This window comes from Uloborus diversus, unplaced genomic scaffold (assembly GCF_026930045.1).
Source record: "Uloborus diversus isolate 005 unplaced genomic scaffold, Udiv.v.3.1 scaffold_86, whole genome shotgun sequence".
NCBI lineage: Eukaryota > Metazoa > Arthropoda > Arachnida > Araneae > Uloboridae > Uloborus > Uloborus diversus.
The window spans coordinates 135,559-148,507 of record NW_026559077.1 but is presented as its reverse complement, the minus strand read 5'-3'; the positions used below and the strand labels follow the sequence as shown (position 1 = coordinate 148,507).

General features: G+C 29.2%; 1 protein-coding gene across 2 annotated transcripts; it reads right to left on the bottom strand.

Moving 5' to 3' along the window:
• Window positions 1–569: 569 nt before the first annotated feature.
• LOC129233977 (uncharacterized) lies at window positions 570–12,306 on the bottom strand. 2 transcript variants are annotated; one of them, XM_054867888.1, is made up of 5 exons: window positions 12,190–12,306; window positions 6,220–6,432; window positions 4,638–4,889; window positions 4,319–4,557; window positions 570–849 (listed from the first exon to the last, which is right to left on the bottom strand). In XM_054867888.1, exons 2-5 carry the CDS (start codon window positions 6,428–6,430, stop codon window positions 667–669), a joined length of 885 nt encoding a protein of 294 aa, XP_054723863.1. In that variant the 5' UTR covers window positions 6,431–6,432; window positions 12,190–12,306; the 3' UTR covers window positions 570–666. The 2 variants fall into 2 exon arrangements, with proteins under 2 accessions (XP_054723863.1, XP_054723862.1); XM_054867887.1 differs by lacking the exon at window positions 12,190–12,306 and having other exon boundaries at window positions 6,220–6,709.
• Between the last annotated feature and the right edge of the window lie 643 nt (window positions 12,307–12,949).

Genomic DNA, 12,949 nt, shown 5'->3' with positions numbered 1-12,949 from the left:
CTAACGTTTAAAGTGAAACCAAATACAATTAAAACTGTAAAAGTCTTTTGTAACTCATAGAAACAAAACTATATTTTATTATGATAAACTCATTATGTCCATGTTGAACCACTATCAGCAGATGCTTTTCCCACCAAAAATTGTCCAATGCAAAACTGCACATAAATTGGTAATTTTTACCATAAGTTATGATTTGATAATTTATTGTGATATGATAACTTATCATGGTCATGCGTTTTATTTTTAATAAAAATCTTACATATACAATTACAAACATCTGGCTGAAATCCAAAAATGCAGAACTCCATGATACTTACCATTATTCAAAATTTCATAATATAAAACTTCTGCAATGAAAATATATTTTAAAATGTCAGTTAACTTTACATATTTAGAAGCACAAACAATTAAAGGGCCTTCTTTCTTTACTGTTTCATACTTCAATGAGTTAGTAACAATTGTACATTAATAAATGATGTCTTACAATTAAAAAAAAAAAAAGTTTATCACTTCTCGCAGATTTAATTTGGCTAACTATTCGATTATAGCAGGAGGGAAATTAACAAAATCGGACACAACAGAGGAATTAGCTATTTCTCATTAGCATTCTGGAACTGGAAAACAAACAAATATACCAGACATAAGTACATCTTTATAGGAAAATAATCAAACATTATTAAGACACTTGCCATTAATCAGGCTGCACAGTTTTAGAGAGGAAAACTGCATTTTTCCTTTTAGGCCCATGAAGCTGTACTTCTCTGCCACTTCATCCGTCAGAAGGTAGACCAACATTCTCCTAACCACTTCTGCCAGGTGGGCACCCCCAAACTTCTGCAGCTCTCTGATCTGGAAAAAAAAATGCATAAATGTATTTGAAAGTTCACTATATATATATACTATATATAATATATATATATATATATATATATATATATATATATATATATATATATATATATATATATATATATATATATATATATATATATATATATATATATATATATGAAGGGTATATAAAAGAATCCATCTGTAACAAGTCACACTCGGCAGCGCCAGACTGGCAAATCAGACAACTGTCCGAAGAGCCGGTGAGCTGAGGGGGCCTGTTGCGATTTAAGTTTGTTGTTATTTGTTTATTAATACTTGAAAGTCTCTAAATGAGTAAAACTTTGAAGGACCACTGGATTTGCTGGCACCAGGTCAATCCTATGTCTAATGGAGGTCTGGAGCTAATCAGACATGGATGCAGGTGAAATATCAGCAGTGCACACAAGGAATTTCGAAGGCAGCTTAGGGCCACCATCAAGAGAGCTATAGAGGGGAAGTGCGCTACCCCCCCCCCCCAAAAATAAACAGGAACTGCCGATTTCAGTTCTTTGTAGAATTGATAGCGACAGAGTAAAAATTTTCGAAACTATATGGACGACCTCCTCCTCCCCCTTCGTAAAACTCTTCAAATATGGGTACCAAAATCATTGGCAAGCAAAAAATACATTAAATTTTTTTTTTAAGTTTTAGAAGTTGTCAGTAAAAAAAATTCAGAAACGACAACCCAAAATTTTTGGAGATTCGGGATCACAAACAGCGATGCACAGAGAGGGTCAGGTACCTTTGCTCTCTTAAATAATAACAGTAAATGGACGAATTGAATGAAAGTTAAAAAGTAAACTTTCATGGGTAGAGAAACTAAAATACTCATGTTTGTGGCATAGCGGGGGGCACCGTTTTTCTCTGACAAGAAGGTAATTTCTGACTGTGCTACTGCCAAAATTCCAAATTATTTGAGGTCTGTAAATCATTTATTAGCATGCTAAGAGTGCAAATCATTTATTTATGTGTATGCATTAATTGTTTTGCCACCAAGGCATTGTAATTCTCTTCAAGTACATTTGAAAATTACAAAAAATAAAAAAGAAAAAATATTCTATAGACCAAAAAATTTACAAATGTTCATTAAGTGATAAATACAATTTGAGCCTACTTTTACTAAAAAACATAATATAATAAATAAATGCAAGCTTAGATTCATATAATAATATTTTTAAATAGAAAATACACATAAGTATCCCATAGTTTTTTCTTTTGGAAAAAAAGGCACATAAAAATTCTAGTTATTAATAATTAGCAACACAATTGATGCAGAAATAGAACTACAATAGTGCTTCAGCACGTCATTTTCTTAATAATTGAAATGCAATCAAAGCACCGAATTTCAACTGATAATTTTCATTTTACGATTTTAATAAAATTTTGTCTGCCACTTAACAGAACGCCGCGCCAAAAATGAGAAAAATACACCTTTCCTATCGGATTCAAAGAGACGATGACGAAATGAAAACATTAAAAGTAGTAAAAAGGCCAATAAAATAACTGAATTAAGTAAATTGATTTTAGAATTTGCATTTAACAGGCCTTTATGATGAATAATGATGTAAATAGTTTAAGACACAATCACTGAAAATTGGGAATAAAGAAAAAAATGGAGGTGGAGAGGTAAGAGCATAAAACAAAAACACATTTCTAGTGTAAAACACAAACACAACCTTAATTATTTTAGTAGACATTTAGATAATACTGTGACATAAGTTCAATTTTATACAATATTATGTTTCTAATACTAACAAATTGAAATACTGGCAAAAATACAACTAAAATACTATCCATTCATTTATTTAAATTTAATATTTTTCCAAAATATCAGTAATAACCGATAATAAACTAACAATTATTTAAAGTTATTGCAAAAATAAACAGGTACAAGGGTTATTTTTAAATGTATTAACATATTGGGCTTGACAAAATTCAAAAATTTTTGCTGTATGAAACAAAAACTTTCTTGGGTACAAATTTCTTGCAATTTACAGCTTCCTAATCAAGTGTTTATTAGTCAGTTAATTAATTCACATTTTAAAAAACTTCTCAGTCACCATTTTTCTCATGAGAGTTACCTTCATAAATCATCCACTAAATTATCTTAAAATTAATTAATCTAACAAATTATATTAATAAGCCAAAATAGCATAAAAATGTATTAAGAGATTTTAAGTATTTCAGAAGCTGTTTTTCTCATGAGTTATTTTGCTTCTTAACTGAAGAATATAATTTGTGAGAAAAACATTTAATTTTCCTTTTAAATGTTTTCACTGCAATTACAATAAATAGCAGAAAACTTCACTTATGAAACCATTTTTAAAAATTCAATGAAGAGCTTAGTAATACAAATGCTGACATTTAAATAGCACTCATGGGAGACTGTAACACTCTACAGAGATTCATATGAAATAAATTAAGAATCCTGTCATCATACTCAAAAAAGAAAAAAAAATCTTTGAAAGGCAAAAATTAAATTGAAAAGTTGTCACATGAAATATTATGATCATTTAAAAGTATAATAAATTATAATATTCACTTTGTGAACACTATGATGTATTTTATTCAAGGGTGCCCGAACATATCTATTTCTATAAACTTATTGAAAATACGGTCTCCTTTGATTTTAAAAATTTAAATCGTAAATATGTAAGTTAGGAATTAATAAAGGTACGAGTAAAAAATACTGAAATATCACTAATGAGCAAAAAAAAAAGTTACACAACTGAAAAAAAAAAAAAAATCTTGCAGGAGTTTGGCAAAGTGTTATAAAAGACCTATGGTTCGTATAATTCTTTACTAATGCTCTTAAGTATCTTTCTTTTGTTTTGGGCTAAATAAAAACCTTTTTGTCTCTCCTGTAAAATTGTATGTTCCACTGCACTCTACTAGGGGGCCTCCAAATTATTGCAGGCTTAGGGCATCAGTTTAAGTAGAGTCCTACCTATGCTAATTTCTACTGACAACCCAAGATGCAATTTACCCAAAAAAATTTCTTAACACAATTAAACAGCACCCCCTTGATAAGACTGACTGAAAATTAACACAAACCAATGGATATACCTCAAAATGCCTTTAAAAGTTCTATTTTATGCATCATTAAAAGCAGTTTTGCATAAAACACACTTATTCTTTTTTTTCACATGATAGAAAGCATGAAAATTCACTTATTGTGTCAACATTCAGTGCACTATAAAAAGTCAATTTAGAATATAAAAAATAAAATAAAATAAAAATAATTACTTGATAACTTGGTCAAAATAATCTACACTATATGTCCGCCTCGACCAACTTTTCTATAAAATAACCTTTTTTCTAAGAAGAGTCTTTCTTAACCTCTCAATTTTCCGTTTTCCCCAAATTTACGAAAGAAGTCAGAATAAAAATTTTTATTGTTAGAGATGGAGTAATAGAGAAATAAAAAAGACTTCAAAAATCTTACCATGTGCTTTCGAACTTCCTCCTCACTCAATTTTTCTTCCAAGATCAGAACATCCTCTTCTGATGAAATAGGAAAGCAGGGTAGGTCTGGAGCAGCGGGAACTGGAACATTTTCCTTGCCCTGCTCTCCTATTTTATTGAGGATCAAATCCAATTTTGTGAGGATTTCCAGCTGTCTGTCTTGCACTGTGTCTATTTTGAACTTGTTGATTGTGGTACAGCGAAGAATTTCCTTCAGCTCTAAAATGAAATATAAGAGTTTCAATATCTAGTAGATTTCATTAAACATCATTCAAACATTTGGTAAGATAATGTCTTACCTGTGGCAGTAACACTTTTCTCAGCTGCTACAGGTTCTGGCTGGTCAAGCTGTTGTCGAAAAGACTCTTCTGTTAAATTTTCTGGTAAGCTATCTTCCTCTCCACGCAAGCTGGGGACCTGGGGGTAATTTTTTATTTCGTCCACTTCTTCATAATCAGTCTCATCCCTTCCATTTTCATTCTCTGTGCTGGAAAAGCCATCTGATTGGTAGCACCCAACTTCCATCTTTCGAAGTGCTCCTGCATAAGAATCTGCAAAAAAGAAAACATCTTTGTACAAAACCAATTATGTTTCTGTCATATGTTACTTCCAGTTTAATTATTTTAACTGTACCAAGCTACATCAATATTTAGTAAGTATTTAATGCATGTATGTATAACACTGTTGTTGGTTACAACTTGTTCTTTTCCTACCAGATACATTGGTTTTTATTTCTGACACTGATTTTTTTTTTAGCTGAAACATTCTTTTTAATTCTTAAAATCCTGCACTAATTTGAATGACTTTTTACTGATTTGACTTAATATCTTAAGTGCCAGGGCTTTTTGCAGTAATCCTTTTTGAAAATTTATCATTTATATGGATCTCTATTATTTCTCTTTTGGTTAATTTTCCTTTTAATTCATATTTAACCTAAATGTCTGAATTTTTTCAATTTGTCCGAGGGTACATATTGTTGTAAGTTATTTTCTGATTGTAGACAAAAAGTTTTGAATTGGAAGCTTTCAAAAAAATAAATAAATAAAAAAATAACCAAACAAAGAAATCCTTCAAAGAACATTGTGTTCATCAAAATTTATTTCAAATTAAGTTTGTTTGGAAAAATACTGAATTTCAATTTTCCCATAAAAAACAATTTCAGATATTTTTTAAACAGTTCAAAAAGAACCAAAGTCCAAAATTTAATTTAATTTTACAAATTTTACAAGAAAGTAGGTTAAACAAAGGTAGTTAATTTCTTTAATTTCTTTAAATTATTTTTTAAGCACAGGGTAATGGGATTCTATTATGCATAAATGCAAGATAGAGAGCAGACTTAGATAAAATAAAAAGCTTTCTGCAAACACAAATCCTAACTGGAAAATTTTCTGCAAATAATTATTTTGCATAATTCACATTTGTGAATAAAGAATTAAATTTATATTCAAATATGAAAGAGACAAAAAAAAAGTGCTTTAAATCATTTAATATTTTTTACAATAACATATAGTTAGTTTTTATTTTTTATCAACTGAAGAAAACTGCCAAAACCATTAATTTTTTTCACGCACGTGCTTTAAAAGGCTTTAACAGAAATAAACTGGGATGGTATTTAAAACTATCTTTAGAAATTTTTTATTTTTTTTTCATTAACGTTAGCAGTTTGAAAAACATTTCTGCAGACCCAAAAATTTTCTGCAAACGCCGTTCGAGCGTTCGTCTATATTATGCAAGACTGATAGAGAGCAGGACCGTTTTTGTATTTCTTAAAAATTGCCCTGTTTATTCAATAATTTTGGAAAGTCCAAAAAAAGTAGCTATTGTTAAAATTGCTAGAATTAATATGTTTAAAGTTTTATATATAGAAAAAAAAAATCTTACTGGAATATGCATATATCTTCTTCATTCTATATGTCGCCCATGATTCTTTGGGGTCTTCCAAATTTTTCGCTGCTTTAGTCATCCGATTTGCAGATGTAGTGTTTGGGAAAAGGCAGTGGTTTTTTGATGTCCTCCATTTAGTAGGCACAACTTCTAACCCGTCTTCAAATTCTGCCACCATGTACTGTTTATATGGTTTTTTTAAATCCATAGCTAAGTACATTTACAATACAGAAAAAAAAAGAAAGAAAAATACAGGAAAGTGTTAGAAAAATGTCTTCATTTAAAAGATAACATCTTCATACTTGCCAACCTTCGAAGAAAAAAAACAGGCATTCTACTAGAGCTTAACGAGAAGGCTCAAAAATATATTTTCGAAAAATCCAATATTTTCAATCAGCAAATTAATAGTAAATGCAGCCTCAAATCACTGTTTATTTTCTTACATTATTATGTTAAAGGGACCTAAAAGTAATATTCCTTTACATATTTAAATATACACTTGTCAAAATTTATGAACTAATGGTATTTTCATGCGGCTGTCATCATATTCACTATAATTTGTGAAATATAATTTAATGTCATAAAAATAAAATATAACATAACTCAAATTGATGTTGGTCATTATATTGGATGTTAACTACTATACTCATATGATTATATACAAATACATACATGTGCCCTGTAAAAGTCACAGGTCATGTATACAATATCATGCAAAATTAAAAAAGAAAATGCTTTGTAGCACCCTGTTATATTAGCAGAGGTCTGTCCAGGACTTACAGGGTCCTATTTTTGAGAATTTTTTTTTTTTTCTGTGGAATTTCAAAATGTAAACCAAAAGTTATCCGTCAATATAGAGTAGATTTCTGGTTTTCGTACTAATTTATTAAAGTAAGAGTCCATGAAAGGTCCGATTTGGTCAATCAAAATTTTGTGAAGGGTCCCTTTTAACTAATTAGATTTTTGTGAAGGGTCCTTAAAAGGACCTACATTTCTTCTGGCCAGACCCTTGATTAGTTAAATTTTTTATTATTGCAATATATGATGCTTATACATATTTTAGAATTAATATTCTACTTAAAACTGTTGATTGATTTTGATTCAGTTACTTTAGCATTTAGCTGCTTAACTCGTTCCCCCCCCCCCCCTAGCTATACCTACTTTTACAATTATATAATTTAGAAATGAAAAATGTACATTTATAGTCAGTGCACATTCATAAGATTCACATTTTCCTCTTTTCTGACCAATGTTTCATATTTAACTAGGCAATCTTAATCTATATTAAAATTGTTACATTGTCAATAATTTTGAGTATAAAATAAAAGAGGAATATATTATATTACTACATTATGTTAATGATGTATTAAGAATTTAACTATAGTATCCTTTATTGGTTTATTTTAATAATAAATGAACACTATTAATGATTAATATAATTTTTATATTGAAAAAACATAGTTCAAAAAAATAAATATTGGATATATATTATGACATGTATTATTGATACATTTTAGCAAACCCTGCTTAATGATAATTCACTAGCGACATATTTCACTTCAAATTATTTCGTTATGTTTATAAATGCCATGAATATTACATTTAAACTTCTAAGGTATAAGCTAATTGATAGCATCAAGAAAAATTCAAAATACTGCATTTAAAAATATAGTATTTTTATGCGTTCACTTAAATTGTAATACCTTCCTCATTTCCACTGAACTACAGAAAAATCATAACTAAAAGTAAGTATACAAATATAAATAGAATATTAAAATATAAAATTAAATAAGTATCGGTTAAGGTAACATACGTTAAAATAACTTCCAAATTTCAAAATATTCGAAATATTTTCAAGATGCAAAAGGTTGAAATTTGCCGCAATTTACGTCAAAGCAATTGCTTCATTGAAAAAATTAATTTTCAGTTAAACTTTTCGACAAGTCAATTAAAAAAAAATTTTTTGGAAATAGTTGGATATTTCAGAAGAAAAAAAAATTGCAGCACACGAATAAAAACAGAGAAAACCTAGTATTTATCAGCTATGGCATGTCTTTTCTTGGTGCACCTTCATTTTATGCATAGGAAAAATTAGCTCAGAATTACACATAAATGTAATTTTGTTGCAGGTTTGTGCAGAAAACCTTTAGAATCAAATATGACTTATGAAACAATAAAATTTTTCTAAAAAATAGCTAAAATTCATTTTTCTGTAATGATATGTATTTTATCAAAATGATGTTTTAAAGAATTTTAGAAATTAGAAGAATTTTAGAATTTAAACCTTTAGAGTCATGGTTATTTAGTTTATATGATTGGAAGGTTATCTTTTTCAAGTTTTGGTCAAGCAGCAGGGTTCGTTAATTTAAATGTATTGCTCTAAATTTAACTACAATACATTATGGAATCTTAACTTCCACTGGCAAAACTACATAAGTCCCTCTTTCTGTCATTCAACAGATTTCCATGACAAAATTTCATGTTGATAAAATATTGTTCCTATAACCCCACATGTACCATAGAAATATTTATCCAAATTTAAAAATATTTAGGTGTTATCATAATTAGGTGTAAACATAATCTTTTAAAAATTTACTCTTCTTATAATTTAAAAATAATTTTACGAAATTTTACAGAAACAATAATTTTTTTTAGTTTGCCATATTCAGATGAGTTTAGTTATTACAACGGATCTCTCAGTAGGGGAGAGTGGGGCACCTGGAATACTGTAAATTTCAGCTTAATTTTGTCAACAGAAATTAGTTTTCTTAGGACAACACAGATGATAGCAGCCTCTACTCTTCAGTGTACTTTGAAATTTCTCACATTAACAGATAAGCACCAATTTAATTTTCCGTTTTCAGAGGCTTAGAGTTACATTAATAGGTGGTTTCATTATTGAAATTTTCAAGTAGGAAACAAAATAATTTAAATCAGAGCATGTCGGAATTAAAACATGTACTTTCATGACAATTTAAAGGTCAAAAAATGTATTGTACTACTAAGCCAAACTTTTAAAAAGTTGATACATAATAACAACTTAAGTCGGCAGGTTGATACACTACCCCACTAGTGTATAATACAGAAAAAACCAATTTCATTATGCTTAATAAATGTGATGAACGGTTTAAATGAACAAAAATTGCGAAAAAGGCTTCCGGTCTTGAAACTGCAGCAGAAAATGTTCTTAGTAATAAAATTTCAATTAGAGAGGCAGCTAAAACATGGATTGAGTAAAAGAACTCTTAAGACGGTATATAAGTAAATTTAAAATGAACATGGAACCTAATAAAACTTCTTAGGCTGTAAGTTTGTAAATAAAGATTTTTGAATCAATTAGGATTAGTATTTTTTATTCGTTTAACTTATTTTGGTAGTGTCCCAAGGTAGTGGGGCAGGTTGGGACGATGTAATGACTTTCTAATTTTTATTATGAAAATTTAATTTGATGAAATAATAGAATAAAATAAATTTTAGTTGAAGCAAAAATGTCTATATTACATTTTCTCCTAAGTTTGTTGAAAATTCATTGGGAAATTAAATTTCTAAAAATCATTACCTAAAAAGTGTCTCAAGGTGCCCCACATTCCCTTACTGAGCGTGTCATGTCATAGCTGATAAACTATTCTAAGAGTGTAAAAGTGGAAACACGACATATTTTTCTTTATAAGGAAAAATAGTCATTTTCTTTGTAATAGTTGAGAGAGGCCATATCTCTAAGTTAGATACTTTGGAAACAACAAAAGTATTCAAAATTGAAGATTTGCAAGGAATTTCATACAAATTCTCTTTTGTCTTGAATTTTATTCCAATTACATAGTTAACATTTTTGAAAGTGCCAAAGCTTTTAGCAAGAATAATGTCTTTATTATTTAAGAGACAACAGCTATCCTTAAAAGATTTGGAGTTTAAAAAGAAATTTTTGAATCTAACAATACTGAACTGGTTATCTAAAGTACAGTTTTTTACTGTAGGGCCATTACTATGAGAAAATTCAAGAGAAACTTCCTTATTACTTGTTGCATAGTTATTTGGAATGTTCATTTCTGATGAATATTTTTCATAGTAACGACGGGCAATTTGCTCTAAAGGTTTTTCTGGCTTACGAATAAATTTTTTTAACTCTCTCATATAATTTTCAAATTTAAATGCACTGAAATTGTCAAGATTACCAAATTTTAAAACATCATCAGATAAATGAGAGAGCCCATGAACATTGTGCGAGACATATTCTTTACCATAAACAGTAGCAAAACTTTCAATAAAATGTTTCACAAGAGAATCTGCATAAACAATTAACTTCTCAGTTTGATTTTCCTCACAAAATAATCTTATTGACACATGCAGAGAAATAATATTATTAAATTTGGTTAAAGACAGCGTATTTTCTAAAACTATTGGACATGTATACAATAAAAACTGTCTAAACTCTGTTGCTTTCCAATAAGCAAGGTCAGACAAAGATCTAGGTTTCCTGGCAAATTCAGTTGGTACATATTGCTTTAATGCCTTCAATTTTGTGGAAATAGCCTCGACATCTTTAGATGGCAAACGATGTGGCAATTTTCCTTTAACCCAAATATTTAGAATTTTGCGGACTACTCCTAAACATACAAGGTGCATGTAGTCAAGTGGAACATTACTCACTATGCCGAAATTTTGTATTTTGTTGATTATGGTTTCTTTTAAATGGAAATCTGTATCTGACATTAACCTAAATTCTTTATCTGTCCTTTTAGAAGCATCAGTTTCAGGAAAACAAACCCTTCTATTTGCATATTCACCTTTAGTTTTGCATTTTGTGCAACTATTATAACCTGAATGTCCTTTAACACCTAAAATAAATGATTTTGCAGGGACATCACAGATGAAATTTTTGACTGAAAAATCATACTTCTTAAAATTAATTATAATACCATTATCTATTAGAGATTTGGCCTCCTCAACAAAATCGCTTAAAAATTCGGTGACATTATGAGGTTTCTCCAGTCCGTGGTAGAGTGCAATAACAAAAACATTGTGGGAGTCTATACTGCCCAAAATAGGCCACAATGCACTACTCGAACTTTTACTAATTGGAAGTCCATCGATGTTGATTGACAATTCCAATTTATCTGCTGGTGTAATTTGTTTGCAAACTATTCTTCTTAATTCTTTTTCGATGCCAAAATATACATAGTGTCCAGGAGTTAATTCTTTTATATTTATAAATTTTGGGGTCTTGAGAACAGTACGAGGATCAACTGGAATATTATTAAAACACTTATGTTGGCGCATAAGCTTTAACAATGATCCTAGAGCTGTATGGGTAATGTTATTTTGAATGGACCATTCTGCAAGACCAGACTGAAAGTTGAATTCTTCATTAGTATTACACTGTAAAAATTCTGCTTCTGTATTTTGTAATGAAAAGGGCGAACACCCAAAATTATTACTGTGATTGATATTAATTTCATCAGTATCAATTGATGTATCTGATTCAGCATCAGATGAATTACATTCTAAGTTTTCCTCAATACTAGAGTAGGCTGAGACAGTTTCCTGCAGCTGAGGATTGGTTACTATTGTTTTTAAGCATTTCGTAGGAGGATGAGTTAATCCCGATGAAGGAATATTACTCCTGTTTTGTGAACTGCCACAAGTATCATTTGAAAATGTACTTAGGCTCTTATTAATCCTTCTACGAATCTGTCTGTCTGACAGTGTTGAGATTTTCCTCTTAATCGACAACTGATAACTCATGACTTATCAGTTATGGAAAACTCAAAATTTGGCTAAAAAATAACAATGACAAACAAAAAATACAATGACACATATTTTAAGAAATGTTAATTTTCTACAGTTAGAAAGTCAAATATTCATGAATGGTTGCACAAGTATGAAGAAATATAGAATAAAGTTAAGACATTTTGCTTTAAAAAATACTACGAAAAAAGTTACCAAAACCTTTAGAAAAATATATCTTACTCAAAATTTTTAACTAGTGCCAAATTAATTGAAAGACTGCCACACTGAAAGAAAAATAGTAGTCATTAAATATATTTTTTACTAATGAAGAAAAATAATAATACAAACAAATAAAAAGAAATAGTATCTGCACAAATCTTTAATCTAGCTTACATTGCCAAAAAAAAAGTGAGTAGATGTTTTAGTATTGAAATATTTCAATGTGCCTTATCTTTTTCATAAACAAAGCATGCAGAAGCATTTCTGACAAAATCCCTAGCATACTAGCCCTCCATTACAAACCCAAGATTTAGCTATGCTATAAAATTTGCAATTTCCACGTATTTATGGTGCCTGAAAAAAGTAGGACAATTTTTTTACAATGGAAACACACGTGTCACTTTTAAAAATTTATATGAAAAAAAAACAAAATTCCGGTTTAAGTCATAATCTAATGTTAAAAGCAAGCTATGTGATCAGAGATAAAATTTTCCTAAATTATTAACGATTTTCTAGCGAAAGATTGCTATAAATTATAAATGAGAGCGAAAAAAAAAAAAAACCTCAAAGAAGAATGTCGTGCAAGTAGTTATTTTTTTTTTTAAATTAATTAGCTCACATCTGAATAGATTATTAACTTCGAATTAGACGCATTTCACGAAATTAGCTGGAAAAAATAAAGTCAGTAAGTATTGACCTATCCTTTATTTTAAGACACATGAGAAATAATAAACAAAAAGAAGATCCTAAAAGATTGCTCATATTTACAAGAATGCGCTTT